Source organism: Dermochelys coriacea, chromosome 12 (assembly GCF_009764565.3).
Source record: "Dermochelys coriacea isolate rDerCor1 chromosome 12, rDerCor1.pri.v4, whole genome shotgun sequence".
NCBI classification, from domain to species: domain Eukaryota; kingdom Metazoa; phylum Chordata; order Testudines; family Dermochelyidae; genus Dermochelys; species Dermochelys coriacea.
The window spans coordinates 41,212,968-41,229,533 of record NC_050079.1 but is presented as its reverse complement, the minus strand read 5'-3'; the positions used below and the strand labels follow the sequence as shown (position 1 = coordinate 41,229,533).

Sequence of the window (16,566 nt, the reverse complement as noted above, 5' to 3'; positions counted from 1 at the left end):
AAAAACAGAGGAGAGATTTATGTACACACACACAGAGAACATGAAACAATGGGTTTATCATACACACTGTAAGGACAGGTTTCAGAGTAGCAGCCGTGTTAGTCTGTATTCGCAAAAAGAAAAGGAGTACTTGTGGCACCTTAGAGACTAACAAATTTATTAGAGCATAAGCTTTCGTGAGCTACAGCTCACTTCATCCGATGCATCCGATGAAGTGAGCTGTAGCTCACGAAAGCTTATGCTCTAATAAATTTGTTAGTCTCTAAGGTGCCACAAGTACTCCTTTTCTTTTTGCGAATACAGACTAACACGGCTGCTACTCTGAAGCAAGGTAGGCTAATTCCAGCAGTTAACAAGAATATCAGAGGAACAGTGGGGGGTGGGGTGGAGAAATACCATAGGGAAATAGTTTTACTTTGTGTAATGACTCATCCATTCCCAGTCTCTATTCAAGCCTAAGTTAATTGTATCCAGTTTAATTCCAATTCAGCAATTAATTCCAATTCAGCAGTCTCTCGTTGGAGTCTGTTTTTGAAGCTTTTTTGTTGAAGGATAGCCACTCTTAGGTCTGTGATCGAGTGACCAGAGAGATTGAAGTGTTCTCCAACTGGTCTTCCTGCCAACACTACAAAAAGAAGGATTCTGGGTGCACTCCTCCTGAAGGTCAAAACAGCAGCCTGGATTTCTACATAGAGTGCTTCCGCTGACGTGCACGAGCTGAAATTGTGGAAAAGCAGCATCGCTTACCCCATAACCTCAGCCATGCAGAACACAATGCCATCCACAGCCTCAGAAACAACTCTGACATCATAATCAAAAAGGCTGACAAAGGAGGTGCTGTTGTCATCATGAATAGGTCGGAGTATGAACAAGAGGCTACTAGGCAGCTCTCCAACACCACTTTCTACAAGCCATTACCCTCTGATCCCACTGAGAGTTACCAAAAGAAACTACAGCATTTGCTCAAGAAACTCCTTGAAAAAGCACAAGAACAAATCCGCACAGACACACCCCTGGAGCCCCGACCTGGGGTATTCTATCTGCTACCCAAGATCCATAAACCTGGAAATCCTGGACGCCCCATCATCTCAGGCATTGGCACCCTGACAGCAGGATTGTCTGGCTATGTAGACTCCCTCCTCAGGCCCTTCGTTACCAGCACTCCCAGCTATCTTCGAGATACCACTGACTTCCTGAGGAAACTACAGTCCATTGGTGATCTTCCTAAAAACACCATCCTAGCCACTATGGATGTAGAAGCCTCTACACCAACATTCCACACAAAGATGGACTACAAGCTGTCAGGAACAGTATCCCCGATACTGTCACGGCTAACCTGGTGGCTGAACTTTGTGACTTTGTCCTCACCCATAACTATTTCACATTTGGTGACAATGTATACCTTCAAATCAGCAGCACTACGATGGGTACCCGCATGGCCCCACAGTATGCCAACATTTTTATGGCTGACTTAGAACAATGCTTCCTCAGCTCTCGTCCCCTAATGCCCCTACTCTACTTGCGCTACATTGATGACATCTTCATCATCTGGACCCATGGAAAAGAAGCTCTTGAGGGATTCCACCATGATTTCAACAATTTCCATCCCACCATCAACCTCAGCCTGCACCAGTCCACACAAGAGATCCACTTCCTGGACACTACGGTGCTAATAAGCAATGGTCACATAAACACCACCCTATATCGGAAACCTACTGACCGCTATTCCTACCTACATGCCTCTAGCTTTCATCTAGACCACACCACACGATCCATTGTCTACAGCCAAGCGCTACGATATAACCGCATTTGCTCCAACCCCTCAGACAGAGACAAACACCTGCAAGATCTCTATCATGCATTCCTACAACTACAATACCCACCTGCTGAAGTGAAGAAACAGATTGACAGAGCCAGAAGAGTACCCAGAAGTCACCTACTACAGGACAGGCCCAACGAAGAAAACAACAGAACGCCACTAGCCATCACCTTCAGCCCCCAACTAAAACCTCTCCAACGCATCATCAAGGATCTACAACCTATCCTGAAGGACGACCCATCACTCTCACAGATCTTGGGAGACAGGCCAGTCCTTGCTTACAGACAGCCCCCCAATCTGAAGCAAATACTCACCAGCAACCACACACCACACAACAGAACCACTAACCCCAGGAACCTATCCTTGCAACAAAGCCCGTTGCCAACTCTGTCCACGTATCTATTCAGGGGATACCATCATAGGGCCTAATCACATCAGTCACACTATCAGAGGCTCGTTCACCTGCGCATCTACCAATGTGATATATGCCATCATGTGCCAGCAATGCCCCTCTGCCATGTACATTGGCCAAACTGGACAGTCTCTACGTAAAAGAATGAATGGACACAAATCAGACGTCAAGAATTATAACATTCAAAAACCAGTTGGAGAACACTTCAATCTCTCTGGTCACTCGATCACAGACCTAAGGGTGGCTATCCTTCAACAAAAAAGCTTCAAAAACAGACTCCAACGAGAGACTGCTGAATTGGAATTAATTTGCAAACTGGATACAATTAACTTAGGCTTGAATAGAGACTGGGAATGGATGAGTCATTACACAAAAGTAAAACTATTTCCCCATGGTATTTCTCCCCCCCCCCACCCCACCCCCCACTGTTCCTCTGATATTCTTGTTAACTGCTGGAATTAGCCTACCTTGCTTGTCACCATGAAAGGTTTTCCTCCTTCCCCCCCCCCCCCCGCTGCTGGTGATGGCTTATTTTAAGTGATCACTCTCCTTACAGTGTGTATGATAAACCCATTGTTTCATGTTCTCTGTGTGTGTGTGTGTGTGTGTGTGTGTGTATATAAATCTCTCCTCTGTTTTTTCCACCAAATGCATCCGATGAAGTGAGCTGTAGCTCACGAAAGCTTATGCTCAAATAAATTTGTTAGTCTCTAAGGTGCCACAAGTACTCCTTTTCTTTTTGCGAATACAGACTAACACGGCTGCTACTCTAAAGAAAAAGTGTAGTAGTTTGACTAAATATGCACCCAGGCCATGCACTAAATATGCACCCAGTGCTCCTTCACTGGGTCTATTCACAGATTTAGGGTTTGGTGGCTTTTTTGTTAGAAACACACCACATTGTGGAGACCCTGGTTAAATGAACAAACTGAAGGAGGAAGAGGCTGAGAAATGAAGTAGGATCCAAACAGTGCAAAGACTTGCGTGATGGCATGAAAATGCTTCCAAAACAGGTACAAGTGTAACCTCTTTAGCAACAGGTAGACAGCTCAATTGTGAATCATCTGGTCCTTTTGTTACAACATAGCTACATCCTTTGCCACATTACACACTAGGCCACTCCAGTTGATGCAATGGCATGAATCAATTTCTTGGCATCACTCTCAGACAAAAGTTAGCAGGCGTGGGGGAGAGAAAAGGGATGGGAGCATTGTAGCATCCAAACCACAGCCTAAGAGTCATCCTGGTGGACCAAGGGGCAAGGCACAGGAGTGGGAAGAGTCTCTATTTTCAAAATTTCAAAATGATCTGATCTAAACTAACCATCCAGTTCCAGAAATTCTAGTTTTCCCTCTCAGCCCATGCACAGACTGCCATGCATGTTCCAGAGCAGCCGGCATTGCTGGTCAGGGGCTCCAGAGGCCCTTTCATGCATTCAGATCACAAGCGCACACCCCATTGGGTCCTGGCTTACCTGCACTGCCCCTCCTAGCATGGCAGCCACTAGTCCCATGGACATGCTCAGAGTCTGCGCTTCCACAGTGCCCTCTGAACCCTGGGCAAGACTTGCACATGCCCGCTGCAATGTAACTGCCACAAATTCCACCACCTGCCAAACGAAGAGAGTTTAGGGAACAGAAGAAAAGGAAAGATCACATCATTCCAGTTAGAGACACAATAATCCTTCAGTCCTTAAGCCAAGCTCTATCATCACACTCATGGAACTGCACCCCTATGGGCTGGCCTGCAGTTTGAAAGGCTGGCTGCAGTGCACTGCACACTACAGGAGCCGAGGTTCTCTACCAGGGGAGCCAGAGAAAGATGTATTTACTTGGAAGTGGAACTTCTGATTCTTTGTTTGGCACTCACACAGTGCTCAGTGTTGTACCATAAACAAAAATAGACTGTTTCTGCCCCAAAGAGCTCACAGTGCCGGACAGGCTGGGAGATCCAGGGGAAAGGAGACAGCGCAGCTTTGCTTAATTTATTTATAAACTCACTTGGTGGGCACCAGGAAGCCATAGGAGTTTGAGAGATACTTTTAGCAAATTTGAAGTATTTCGGAAGATGTGAATCCCCAGCAGCTGCTCATATATTATGAGCTTGGTCTGTCTAATTTTCTTTGCTATGAAAAGCACCTCAGCAACATTATGCCTCAATGTTCTGGCCATTTTAATTTTAAAAAGCAGACCTGGCTGTCAGCACCAGGAATGCAAGGCTGCAGCCAAACCAAGCCAATCAGCAGAAAACTGATATTTCTGAAACTTGATAATTAAAATACAACACTCACATCCCCCGCCTGAGTCATATATCACAGGTTTTAGCCCAAAGCCTAGCTAGAAACTCCTTAAAAAGCGCACACTGACAGACTGGGCTATAAACAGCAACAGTGGCTTGGCTTCTGTCAAGGCTTTCAGAGTCCTTTATTCCAAGGGAAGCAGCATTTTTCTTTGCTTCTTTACTGCAGCCCTTCACAGTCCCTGGATGACTATAGTAATGCAGCTCATTGCATTCATTAGCAGGCCTCTCTGAGGCAGGAGCCCTGCAAGGTTTCCAGGGATCAGTATGTTAGCAGCCCCCAGGAACTACCCCTTTCTGACCTTAGCTGAGCAAACTGCCAGTCTCTGCAGGTGATTAGGGGTTTGTGCAGAGCAAAAGGGTAGGAAGTGGGCAAGGACCAAAGAGGTGCTGGGAAACAAAGGGCATTGGACTCATCAGCTGATCACTGTTGGGAGGGATGACAGAGGAGGATTAAGGGTACAAACATATTAGGAAAAGGCTAGGACTTGAAATATTAACTAGGTAAATACAGAATGGGTAGGAGTTACACAGTGCAGAATATTAAGAAAGGACCAGGTTTAAAATATCCTGTAAGGAACAATTAGAAAGCTCAGTAAAATAAGGTTAGATTAACACCAGAACAAATCAAAGTCATGCTTGCTAGCTACGGGGTCAAATGGCAAAGCAGGCATTCAGCATGGATCAAATATGGTCATTGAAACAATCCTCTCTCCCCTTTTCTTTGACTGTAAGCGCTCTGCAGCATGGTCTGTGCCCTTCTCCACTGTCAGCACAGTGCTTGGCATCGTTTGAAGTATTCAGCGCATAAAGAATAATTGGTCTTTTCCAGAAACACTCTGCAGGGTTTCCAGCCCCCAACAATTATTCCTTTTCTAGGCACATTTCATCTGTTCAAAGCACTCCCCAATTATGCAGAGTAAGACAAGACCAGGGGATTAGACCTCACATGCTCCATGCTAAGTCTGCAGTCAAGAATAGGGTCTGACATTTTCCCCCCATGGTTCACAACTCTCTGCAAGAAGGTTTAAAAACACAAACACATTTCTTGCCCGACTCGTTTTGGCCTTCTCCATTTTGCAGCCCAAACGTTTGATCTTCTCTTAGCTTCCTGCATTTCTAATGGAGCTTGATATTAACATGGCTCTTCTGTTCACTTCTTTGTTTGTCCACAAGCAACACTGATGCAGCACAACTCTGTGAAGAGGCTCATTTAACTGCTGATGCAGAGCCAGCACGGAGCACCCGAGTGTTGATTTGTGTTGGGCATGGAAGACTACTGGCTATTCATACGTTATGCAGGGGTTTCAATTCAGAGTAATATTCTTTGGGGTAGCTCCCATTTTGGGCCCCATGGCAATAGGGCAGAGGGTATCTGGTCACCACATGTCCACCAGTTTGCGGCTCCTTCCACCCACTAACAGCAGCTCAGACCACCTCTGCAGTTTGGATAACATGGGAGCTTCTGAATTCTCCCAGCATTATTCAAACTGAGAATGGAAGGTCAGCTGGCTCTAGGAACGAGGGGCTTGGGGAAAATATTGGCACTCTTATTAGCCCAGAAGAAGGTGCTGTTGGAAATGGCAAGGTCCCCTAGATCAGTGGTTCTCAGCCTGGGGTCCGCAGACGATGTCTAAGATTTCCAAAGGGGTCCACACCTCCAGTCCAAATTTTTTAGGGGTCCACAAATGAAAAAAAGGTTGAGAACCACTGTTCTAGATACTCAACCCCAGCCTCTTCCACCAGGGTGCCCACCAGTGAATGGTGTAGAAGTGCTGGCTGTGGGAAGCTCAGAACTACTGCTGTCTCATTTTCCCAAGCAGAAATCTTTGAGATTTCAGGCTGAGATTCTCCCCTGCAGTCACAGAAGGAAACGCCCCTCCTCACTGCACTCTCACCTCAGTGCATGAGATTCAGTCAATGGAAAGGCAGTAGCCACGTCTGACTTCATGTCACACTTGCAGAAGGGGTTCAACCAAGACTTAAACAGGACCCACCTCAGGGTCGTTCTGTGAGCCTCAAGTCGGATGGCATTTGCCATGTGCTGTGCTGTTGCCAGTGCCATGCCAATGGACTCTGCCATGACCTACCTGTACAACGTCTGTGAACACAGTGTCTGAGACGCGCTCACAGAGTATGGCCACCAGCTGCAGAACAAGAAGCTTCTTCTTCTGCCCCACGAGATGCTGACTGTGGTATTGCTCCAGCTCCACCAGACTCTCATAGGATAGGGGATTGTCATCCAAGCTGGCCTCATCCTTTGCAGCCACGTGAGTCAGTTTCTGCCAGGGAGGGGAGTGCATGGCAGTCAGAAATAAAGCTAAATACAGGAAATTGGTTTGAGGGACACCGGCAATGACAGCCTCATCCACACAGGTGGGGGCACCCAACTAGAAACCTGCCAGCAGCTAACATCCAAGAACATGGTCAGATTTAAACAGCAGAGCAGTATCACTGAGCAGCTGCTAGGCCTCAAATCTTTGCTGCCATCCTCACCCTAGCTCAGAATCTTCACTCCAGGTGCAAGAAGGCAGGGTTATTCTGCACTGAGGCCTTGGGGGTTCTTCTCCAGCCATTTTCCTAAAGCCCAAGCTTTCCAAAAGGATCTCATGCTGGTTCTGTTATCCAGGCCCAGGATCTCCCACCCCTCTCCTCATACTGCCACCACCGGCCCCAAATGCTGCAGGGTGACCTCCTCACACATATCAGGTGAAGGAACACTAAAAACTTCCCTCTAAGGACAGTCACTTTAGGGCTGTAAATCTGCCAAAGTCTTGCTTGCCCATTTGCTTTGGCACTGGCCTCAGACAAACCAGAGACCCTTTGATCTCTAGGCAAACTAGATTTTAACTGTATATTTCCTGATTTATAAGATGAACAGGAACGTCTGCTGAACACATCAAGAAGGGCTTTCTGGTGGTGGGCTGCGGTGCCTGGGCACCCCGCTGGCTTAACAGAGAAGTGCTGCCAGTGCCCCTTCCCATCCATACACAGGATGAGCTCTTCTGGTGGCCATTGAAAGAGGCCCAGCAAAGGAGCTCAGCACTCTATGTACAGCAGAAGGGCCATAACACCATGGCACCAACCCAAAAGGGGGCTAGCAGGACACGGATTATACACTCTGCCTGGCAGCAGAGGAGAGCAAAGCATGGCCCAGGCTTAGCAAACATTGAGGAGGGACCATGGCAGTGATTAGGCTGGATACGAAGCTGCAGGAAGAAAAGGAAACGTGGGGCAGGGAGCTGGGGAAGTGCCTTTTTGTCTCGAAAGCCAAGGAAGTGGCAGTCTGCAAAGGTAGGGATTATTCACAGCTTAAAACTCACCATTAAACTTCAGACATGTCCCCATTGCCAGAACAAGGGTTAACCCTTTCACAGACTGAGGACTCCATGCGCCTCCTCAGGGCTTGGCGCTGGAACTGTCACAAGATATAGCTACCCTATACCTGTAGCGGCTCTTTCCCTACCACTCCCAGGAGATTTAAGTGGAACTTCCCCCTTCTCCCAGTACCCTCCCCACATGCAGCATGGTCCCACCAGGCATGTGAAAGTTAACCCTCTGGGAATGCAAGGCACTTCATGGACCCTTGCACCCAGAAGAGGCCAGGCGGCTAACAGACTGTGGCTTCTTACCTTTAAGCAGCAGATGAAGAAGTCTCCAGCTAAGCCGCTCTTCTGGCAGTGAGTCAACAGGTCCACCAACTGCTCCATCTGCCACTGCTCCGAGGAGACCTTCTGGTAGAGCGCCTCCTCCTCGTCACTGAAATGCAGCCAACGTTTCACCCAACAGGAACCCACCCAGAGTCTCTCTGGCACTGGTTTTTGAACCACCCCTGGAAAGAGCATTTCCCTGGCACATTTCATCCCCAAGTGCTGTAGGTATTTTCAGAACACTTCCAAGGGTCTTCCTTTCATCTCCCCATTAAGATGCAGCAGCCAGCACACAGCCGTGCCACACCCCAGTTCGTGACAGGAAGCAGAAAATACCATATCTAATGGAAACGGCAGGGAAACTTTTACAGAGACAATGTTATCTGAAGATGGAATTTGGCCTGGGCACCAGGACTACGGTCCCTATTCATGCAAAAAGCATGCAGGGCTCTAACGGTCAGTGGTGGCCCCCGCTGCCTAGCCCACTCTAGGTGCTGCTTAAGCTAGTCAGTGGTCAGAAATCTGACTCAAACAAGCATGAAAATCACTCCCAACCCCAGTGGGAGAGACCACAGGCTGCTGAAGGTGTGCCAGCAACAGGATGGCCTGTCTGCCTTCTCTTTGGTCAGCAGCATTATATGACGTCTCGTCCAGAAGGATCCCTAATCTGTTGCTGTATGCCAGAGCCTTGTCTATGTTCCTGGGAGGGAGAGCGCTGGGGCCTGAACTCATGTTCCAGATCCAGCGGTAACTCCAGTGAGCTAAGCTCTCCTACTGACATCAGGAAAAGTTCTCAGTTGTATTTAGTATCTACCTCAGTATCTTCCCATCCTGAATAGCACTGTAGTGTTTGGCACCCTTGCTAACACAAGGGGATGCCATTTTAGATTTAATTTTGGTGAGTAGCGAGGACCTCATAGAAGAAATGGTTGTAGGGTATAATCTTGGTTCAAGTGATCATGAGCTAATTCAGTTCAAACTGAACGGAAGGATTAACAAAAATAAATCTGCAACTAGAGTTTTTGATTTCAAAAGGGCTGACTTTCAAAAATTAAGGAAATTAGTTAGGGAAGTGGATTGGACTGAAGAATTTATGGATCTAAAGGTAGAGGAGGCCTAGGATTACTTTAAATCAAAGCTGCAGAAGCTATCGGAAGCCTGTATCCCAAGAAAGGGGAAAAAATTCATAGGCAGGAGTTGTAGACCAAGCTGGATGAGCAAGCATCTTAGAGAGGGGATTAAGAAGAAGCAGAAAGCATACAGGGAGTGGAAGATGGGAGGGATCAGCAAGGAAAGCTACCTTATTGAGGTCAGAAAATGTAGGGATAAAGTGAGACAGGCTAAAAGTCGAGTAGAGCTGGACCTTGCAAAGGGAATTAAAACCAATAGTAAAAGGTTCTATAGCCATATAAATAAGAAGAAAACTAAGAAAGAAGAAATGGGGCCGCTAAACACTGAGGATGGAGTGGAGGTTAAAAATAATCTAGGCATGGTCCAATATCTAAACAAATACTTTGCCTCAGTCTTTAATAAGGCTAAAGAGGATCTTAGGAATAATGGTAGCATGACAAATGGGAATGAGGATATGGAGGTAGATATTACCGTATCTGAGGTAGAAGCGAAACTCAAACAGCTTAATGGGACTAAATCGGGGGGCCCAGATAATCTTCATCCAGGAATATTAAAGAAATTGGCACCTGAAATTGCATTCGCAAGAATTTTTAATGAATCTGTAAACTCAGGAGTTGTACCGAATGATTGGAGAATTGCTAATATAGTTCCTATTTTTAAGAAAGGAAAAAAAAGTGATCCGGGTAACTACAGGCCAGTTAGTTTGACATCTGTAGTATGCAAGGTCCTGGAAAAAAATTTGAAGGAGAAATTAGTTAAGGACATTGAGGTCAATGGTAAATGGGACAAAATACAACATGGTTTTACAAAAGGTAGATCGTGCCAAACCAACCTGATCTCCTTCTTTGAGAAAGTAACAGATTTTTTAGATAAAGGAAATGCAGTGGATCTAATTTACCTAGATTTCAGTAAGGCGTTTGATACCATGCCACATGGGGAATTATTAGTTAAATTGGAAAAGATGGGGATCAATATGAACATCAAAAGGTGAATAAAGAATTGGTTAAAGGGGAGACTATAACGGGTCCTACTGAAAGGCGAACTGTCAGGCTAGAGGGAGGTTACCAGTGGAGTTCCTCAGGGATCAGTTTTGGGACCAATCTTTTTATTACTGACCTTGGCACAGAAAGTGGGAGTGTGCTAATAAAGTTTGCAGATGATACAAAGCTGGGAGGTATTGCCAATTCAGAGAAGGATATTATACAGGAGGATCTGGATGACTTTGTAAACTGGAGTAATAGTAATAGGATGAAATTTAATAGTGAGAAGTGTAAGGTTATGCATTTAGGGATTAATAACAAGAATTTTAGTTATAAGCTGGGGACACATCAATTAGAAGTAACGGAAGAAGAGAAGGACCTTGGAGTATTGGTTGATCATAGGATGACTATGAGCTGCCAATGTGATATGGCTGTGAAAAAAGCTAATGCGGTTTTGGGATGCATCAGGAGAGGCATTTCCAGTAGGGATAAGGAGGTTTTAGTACCATTATACAAGGCACTGGTGAGACCTCACCTGGAATACTATGTGCAGTTCTGGTCTCCCATGTTTGAAAAGGATGAATTCAAACTGGAGCAGGTACAGAGAAGGGCTACTAGGATGATCCGAGGAATGGAAAACTTGTCTTATGAAAGGAGACTTAAGGAGCTTGGCTTGTTTAGCCTAACTAAAAGAGGGTTGAGGGGAGATATGATTGCTCTCTATAAATATATCAGAGGGATAAATAAAGGAGAGGGAGAGGAATTATTTCAGCTCAGCACCAATGTGGACACAAGAACAAATGGGTATAAACTGGCCACCAGGAAGTTTAGACTTGAAATTAGACGAAGGTTTCTAACCATCAGAGGAGTGAAGTTTTGGAATAGCCTTCCAAGGGAAGCAGTGGGGGCAAAAGATCTATCTGGCTTTAAGATTCTACTCGACAAGTTTATGGAGGAGATGGTATGCTGGGATAATGTAATTTTGGTAATTAATTGATCTTTAAATATTCAGGGTAAATATGCCTAATCCCCTGAGATGAGATATTAGATGGATGGGATCTGAGTTACCCAGAAAAGAATTTTCTGTAGTATCTGGCTGGTGAATCTTGCCCATATGCTCAGGGTTTAGCTGATAGCCATATTTGGGGTCGGGAAGGAATTTTCCTCCAGGGCAGATTGGAAGAGGCCCTGGTGGTTTTTCGCCTTCCTCTGTAGCATGGGGCACGGGTCACTTGAGGGAGAATTCTCTGCTCCTTGAAATCTTTAAACCATGATTTGAGGACTTCAATAGCTCAGACATAGGTGAGGTTTTTCGTAGGAGTGGGTGGGTGAGATTCTGTGGCCTGCGTTGTGCAGGAGGTCAGACTAGATGATCAGAATGGTCCCTTCTGACCTTAGTATCTATGAATCTATCTCATCCAGGTTTATAACGTGGTTTCAAGCTGTAATGAGCCAAGCCTTCGGTGAGGAGTGCTTTCCATGCAGCAGAATCAACGTGAAGTTCCAAAAGCCCAAGGGGCTTCTGGCTTATCTGTCCAGCTTTATGTCTCAGTATTTCCCATGCCCTCCCAGCCCACCTGTCACTCCAGATCAGGGGAAGCTGGGGCAGCGTTTACACTGTTTCATCACTTCCAGGTTACAGCAACACCCTTTACTGCACTCCCTGAAAGGGGACAGACAGTAGGTAGCTGATGAAATATCATTTAGTTTGGTGATGAAGTTGAAATGGCTGAGCATTCAGTTCACTAATTAACCTATATTCATTGCAGGAATGACAAGGGCGGAATCTATGCACACAAAATATTTAGCACATACATAACTCTGTGAAGAGCTGGATGAGCATTAATTAATGAATGCAGCAGCCCTACACTTGTTTTCCCAGCCATAAAAGAGGGAAATAGATACACCGAGGGGAAGCGAGGCCTTGTCAACATGCAGAGTTGCACTAGTTTAACTTAAGCCATGATTTTAAATTGATTTAGTTAAACCAGTGCAAACCCCTGTGTGACACTTTAATTCTAACCAGGTTCATTCAAGTTGAAGGCACAGGTTTAAACTATACTGGAATAAGAACAGCCACGTGGGGTTCTGCACCAGTTTAACTAAATGGATGCAAGTCTGTATGCAGACAACTCCAAACTTGACCACACAGCAGGCCAGTGACAAAGCAGGAGTTCCTGGCTCAGCCCTAGCACTTTCCACCAGGTAATGCTGGGTCATCGATACATGCCCCAAGCAAAAACTATTTCTCTTAAAATTGAGTGTATTGCTGGTGATGGGCTTTGTCCGGATAGTGCTGGAGCCTGCAGTCTTCCATTTACCCTCAGAGCAGTCAGACCATGGGCAATGGCCATGTAATGCCAGGCACCAACGTGCCTGACTCCTATCCTGGAGGGACCATCTCCAGGAACACCGGGGGAGTTCGGTCACTATGGCTTATTCAGTCAGTCTACAGAGGCTGTCAACAAGGGGGTCAATACCATGCTGATGGTGACAGATGTCCACTCCATGCATTTCACACATGCATCCGATCAGCCATTAGCCCGTGATTATGTCAGACACTACCAGTCTGGTCAGAATTTGAACCAGTGGTTCAGGAGTGAAAGACCATTTCCTTTTCTCAGTCCCCTGAGCATCCAGCCTCAGGACAAAGGGTTCCCAAGAAGAAATTAATAATGCTAATAAAAGCCAAACATGAATTTTATTACAGGTTTTGTAGATGTATCAGGGCTAAAAGTCTGCTCCAACTTCACACCTCATTGCTCCAGCAATGTTTGGCTCCATTTGCCTGTAAAGTTCAGGCCATCCAGAAGTTTCACCTGCTAGAGTTTGGCACTCAGCCCAAGCCAATTGTCCATCCCTGCCTAGGGGTGACAATCCACAGGGACTACAGCATCCCCCACCACATCTTGAAACCCTCCCCCATGCCCCGCTTTCATATTCTGCACACATTGTGGAACTTCGCATGGGCACACCTTACAGGCTGAGCCATAAAACAGCCCAAGGTGTTGAATGATGACAGTTGTTCACCCTCACCCACAGGCAGTGGGTGTAAGACTGCTAACACGTGTGTCATAATGTAGTCTCTTACCTGATGGTCTCTTTGACAGTGATCATGGCACCACCTCCACCAGCTACTTGAAACTGGCACAGCGGATGGAGAAACTGCATGGTTCTACCCAGTCCTGCAAATCCTTCCAGCATGGAGAGCGCCACCTCTCTCTCTGACTTCTCCAAGACCCATAATAAAATCTCCTGGCATGGTGAGCTGTCAAGAAAGAGAGGCCATGACAGAGTCCATTTTCTACCATTGGCATGTTGCCTTGTAACAGACACATGGAGCAATATAACAATGATGTTTCATGAGCTCCAGTACACAACACACACCATCAGAGTGAGCTGGTGGCACCGGGAAGATGGCAGGTGACCACAGACACACCTTGGAAGGTTCTCTACGTGCAGTCTCACAGATGCAGTAAATCCCAGGGAGGTGACAGTTATTTATGTGATCTTATAAGGCAGCTGCAATGCATCTTTGGGCCTGAAGATTGCCTGCAGTCACACTCCATGCACAGAGTTGTTTCTGCGCCAAGGCATTGGAGGAGGAGGAAATAGAGTGAAGTGACATAGATGAAATGAGCTATAGCTCACGAAAGCTTATGCTCAAATAAATTTGTTAGTCTCTAAGATGTCACAAGTACTCCTGTTCTTTTTGCGAATACAGACTAACACGGCTGCTACTCTGAAACCTGTCATATAGCCTATAAACTCAGCAACAATTGGATGAGCTCCAGCAGCTGTTTCATGAAGGTGCCAAATTCTGGAAGATTGACCAGTGCTGGGCAGCTGCAGTTTGGTTACCCTTGCTGAATTCTTGGAAAGATACACTTTTCCAAGCCCCACTCTCCCTGCAGTTGGTTTAGTTTGTTGTTTTCATTCTTTTAAGGAGGTTCCCCAGCACCTTTGAAATTATTAGTGATGTCTTTCTGATGGCAAAGGCTGTGTCTCCACAGAGCTTTTCGTCAAAGCCCTTGTGCCTCTGCTGGTATTTGGAATGGTAGAAGGGCTTTGAGTAAATCTCCTGGCAACATCTTTATTAAACTGTTGTCCAACCCTGCTCAAAGCAGGCCGCAAGGAAACTGGCAAAAACACCAGCCGCTGGTCTGCACTCGTGTTGCTAGCACACTACTGGTGCTACTCCAGGGGTGGGAGAACTCAACGAAGAGCTCAATGTAAACAAAGGTACAATGGCCAGGAGAGGAGCAGGTCCTGTGCACCCCTGGGAAGAAGGGAATCAGCTCAAATGGGAAACAGCCAGTGGAGCACAAGGACATTCAGGTCCATATACTGGAATTTATTTAAAGTTTTCCCCTGTCCCTAAATCCACCTGCACACAAAACACCCTTCCCTGCCCCCCGCCAAGCCCCTCACCCCACACGCACACAGGGCTTTCTGCTGTCCCTGGGCAACCATGATCCCTCCTTCCTAGTCAGCTCCACATAGGCCAGACAGTGAACTAATTATACTCCCCCAGTAATGGCAGATTCCCAGCACCCTACAGGTAGACTTGTCACCACCTCAAAGTACTAGTTTCCGACCTACCAGGAACCAAGTCGAGCACTATATCTTACCACAGCAAGTCGGGGGAGTGGTTCTGGTCTGCTGTGTGCGTCTGACATTCGTAGTCAGAGGTGAGTTTGAATCTAAACTCCTTGGGGCTGCAAGCTTTGTCTTTACTTATGTCCATACAGCGCCAAATGTAGCACTGGTGCTTGGCACAGGAGTGTCTTCTGGACACTTCCATCTCTGCGCAGCAATAAGGCACAGATTTCGCTGTCTTTTACAGCTGGGCACCAAGCAGGGAGGATTCCCACACCCCAGGATACAAAGCTGTGTGCCGGGCTTTACCACTTCACCTAGTAGAAGGGTTTTGCCACATGCCTTACCGTAAGTGTGACACGTTCTGCTTGGTGAAACAATAGAGAGAGAAAATCACTCCCAGAGCTGGCTGCAAGGATTCCAGCAACACATCAGAGGGCTCATTCCCAACCACGTACACCTACGGAGACAGAAAGGTCAAATGTCTGTCTGGAATGCAGAGGAAGGGAAGGGTGAAAGGCACATGCATGCCTGGTGGGGACTGACTTCTGAATGTACACTGTGCAGGTTACTGCTCCCAGCCCTTCCAATTCTGAGTCCACATCCCTTGATCACACCAGACTCCTGTTTGCTAATAAGCACTGAAAGCAGCCTTCATCAGCACCATCTTCTCCAGAGTCATCTAGGAACCGCCAGAGCTAGCTACAGTTGGGCTTCATGCTATTACAGCCAGTTACTCAGGATGGCTATCACTCAGGGGTAGGGGATTAAAACTACAGACTGCAGTATTTGAAGAGACAAGTCTTTATAAACATACTGCACCCAGAGTAAAATTCCCACTGTTAGACAGATCAGTCCCTCGAAAGCGAAGGCTGGAAGACAGCTGGGCTGCTATGTGCTGAGTGAGATATCCAAGGAGAAGGCAGAGGGCCCACGACTCAGGCTGCTGACAGGTAGCACTTTGAGGAGACTTCAGAGCGACACTTTCTCCTCCCTCCCTTTATTTCCAAAAGGCACCTACCCAGAGCTCTATACCCGGATACATTTCAAATACCATGATAACTGCCCTCAGCAACCTCTCCCCACCTCCAGACCAGTTACCAGCCACACAAATCACCCCATATCTCCCTTCCCTGCCCCAAAGCCCAGGAAGAGAGATCCTGAAAAATCTTACAATTTACAGGTTTGTTTTAAACAATTTCTCTAAAAACCATTATAGGATGGCAGCAGTTATATCAACAACTCTACAGACACCCAGTGCAGAAGGCTATAAGAAATAAAAAGCTGATTAGTTACACAGTTACAATTTCAGAGTGTGTGTATTTTTTAAGGTAAATTTCAAATTAAAAGGTATGTGGGTTTGTTAAAAATGTTTTTACTGGGGAGGGTGCCAGGAAGAGGCAAACGAAATATCGACCCTGTTAGCAAGCTGTTTGAATGATCTTCAACTCAGCAGCTGGGACACTGTGCTGGCTTGGAGGACACTGTTCCTTTAAACAAGACTATTCCTTCCAGCTCCAGATTCCCCTTTCAGCTGGAGGGCAAGCAACAGTTCCTAGGTTTGATCTAATCTCAGGGCGCACTTCCAAGAGTTGCTACTGCCTGTCAGATGCAACATGCCAGCCCAGAGCGAGAAGGCAGTTTAGGTGAGGAAGGAGATTGTTTTGATGCAGAGTG

At 46.4% G+C, this 16,566-nt stretch overlaps 1 protein-coding gene across 4 annotated transcripts in view; it reads right to left on the bottom strand.

The window, feature by feature from the left end:
• TANGO6 (transport and golgi organization 6 homolog) overlaps positions 1 to 16,566 on the bottom strand; it is a 95,896-nt gene that overhangs the window by 55,917 nt on the left and 23,413 nt on the right. For 3 of the 4 annotated variants that reach the window (XM_038368312.2, XM_038368313.2, XM_043495294.1), the window contains 5 exons: positions 15,237 to 15,349; positions 13,382 to 13,558; positions 8,162 to 8,288; positions 6,620 to 6,811; positions 3,706 to 3,840 (listed from right to left, as the gene is read on the bottom strand). In XM_038368312.2, the coding sequence (XP_038224240.1) occupies positions 3,706 to 3,840; positions 6,620 to 6,811; positions 8,162 to 8,288; positions 13,382 to 13,558; positions 15,237 to 15,349 (744 nt within the window). The remainder of the gene's footprint in view (positions 1 to 3,705; positions 3,841 to 6,619; positions 6,812 to 8,161; positions 8,289 to 13,381; positions 13,559 to 15,236; positions 15,350 to 16,566) is intronic. The other variant, XM_043495295.1, reaches the window with a different exon arrangement.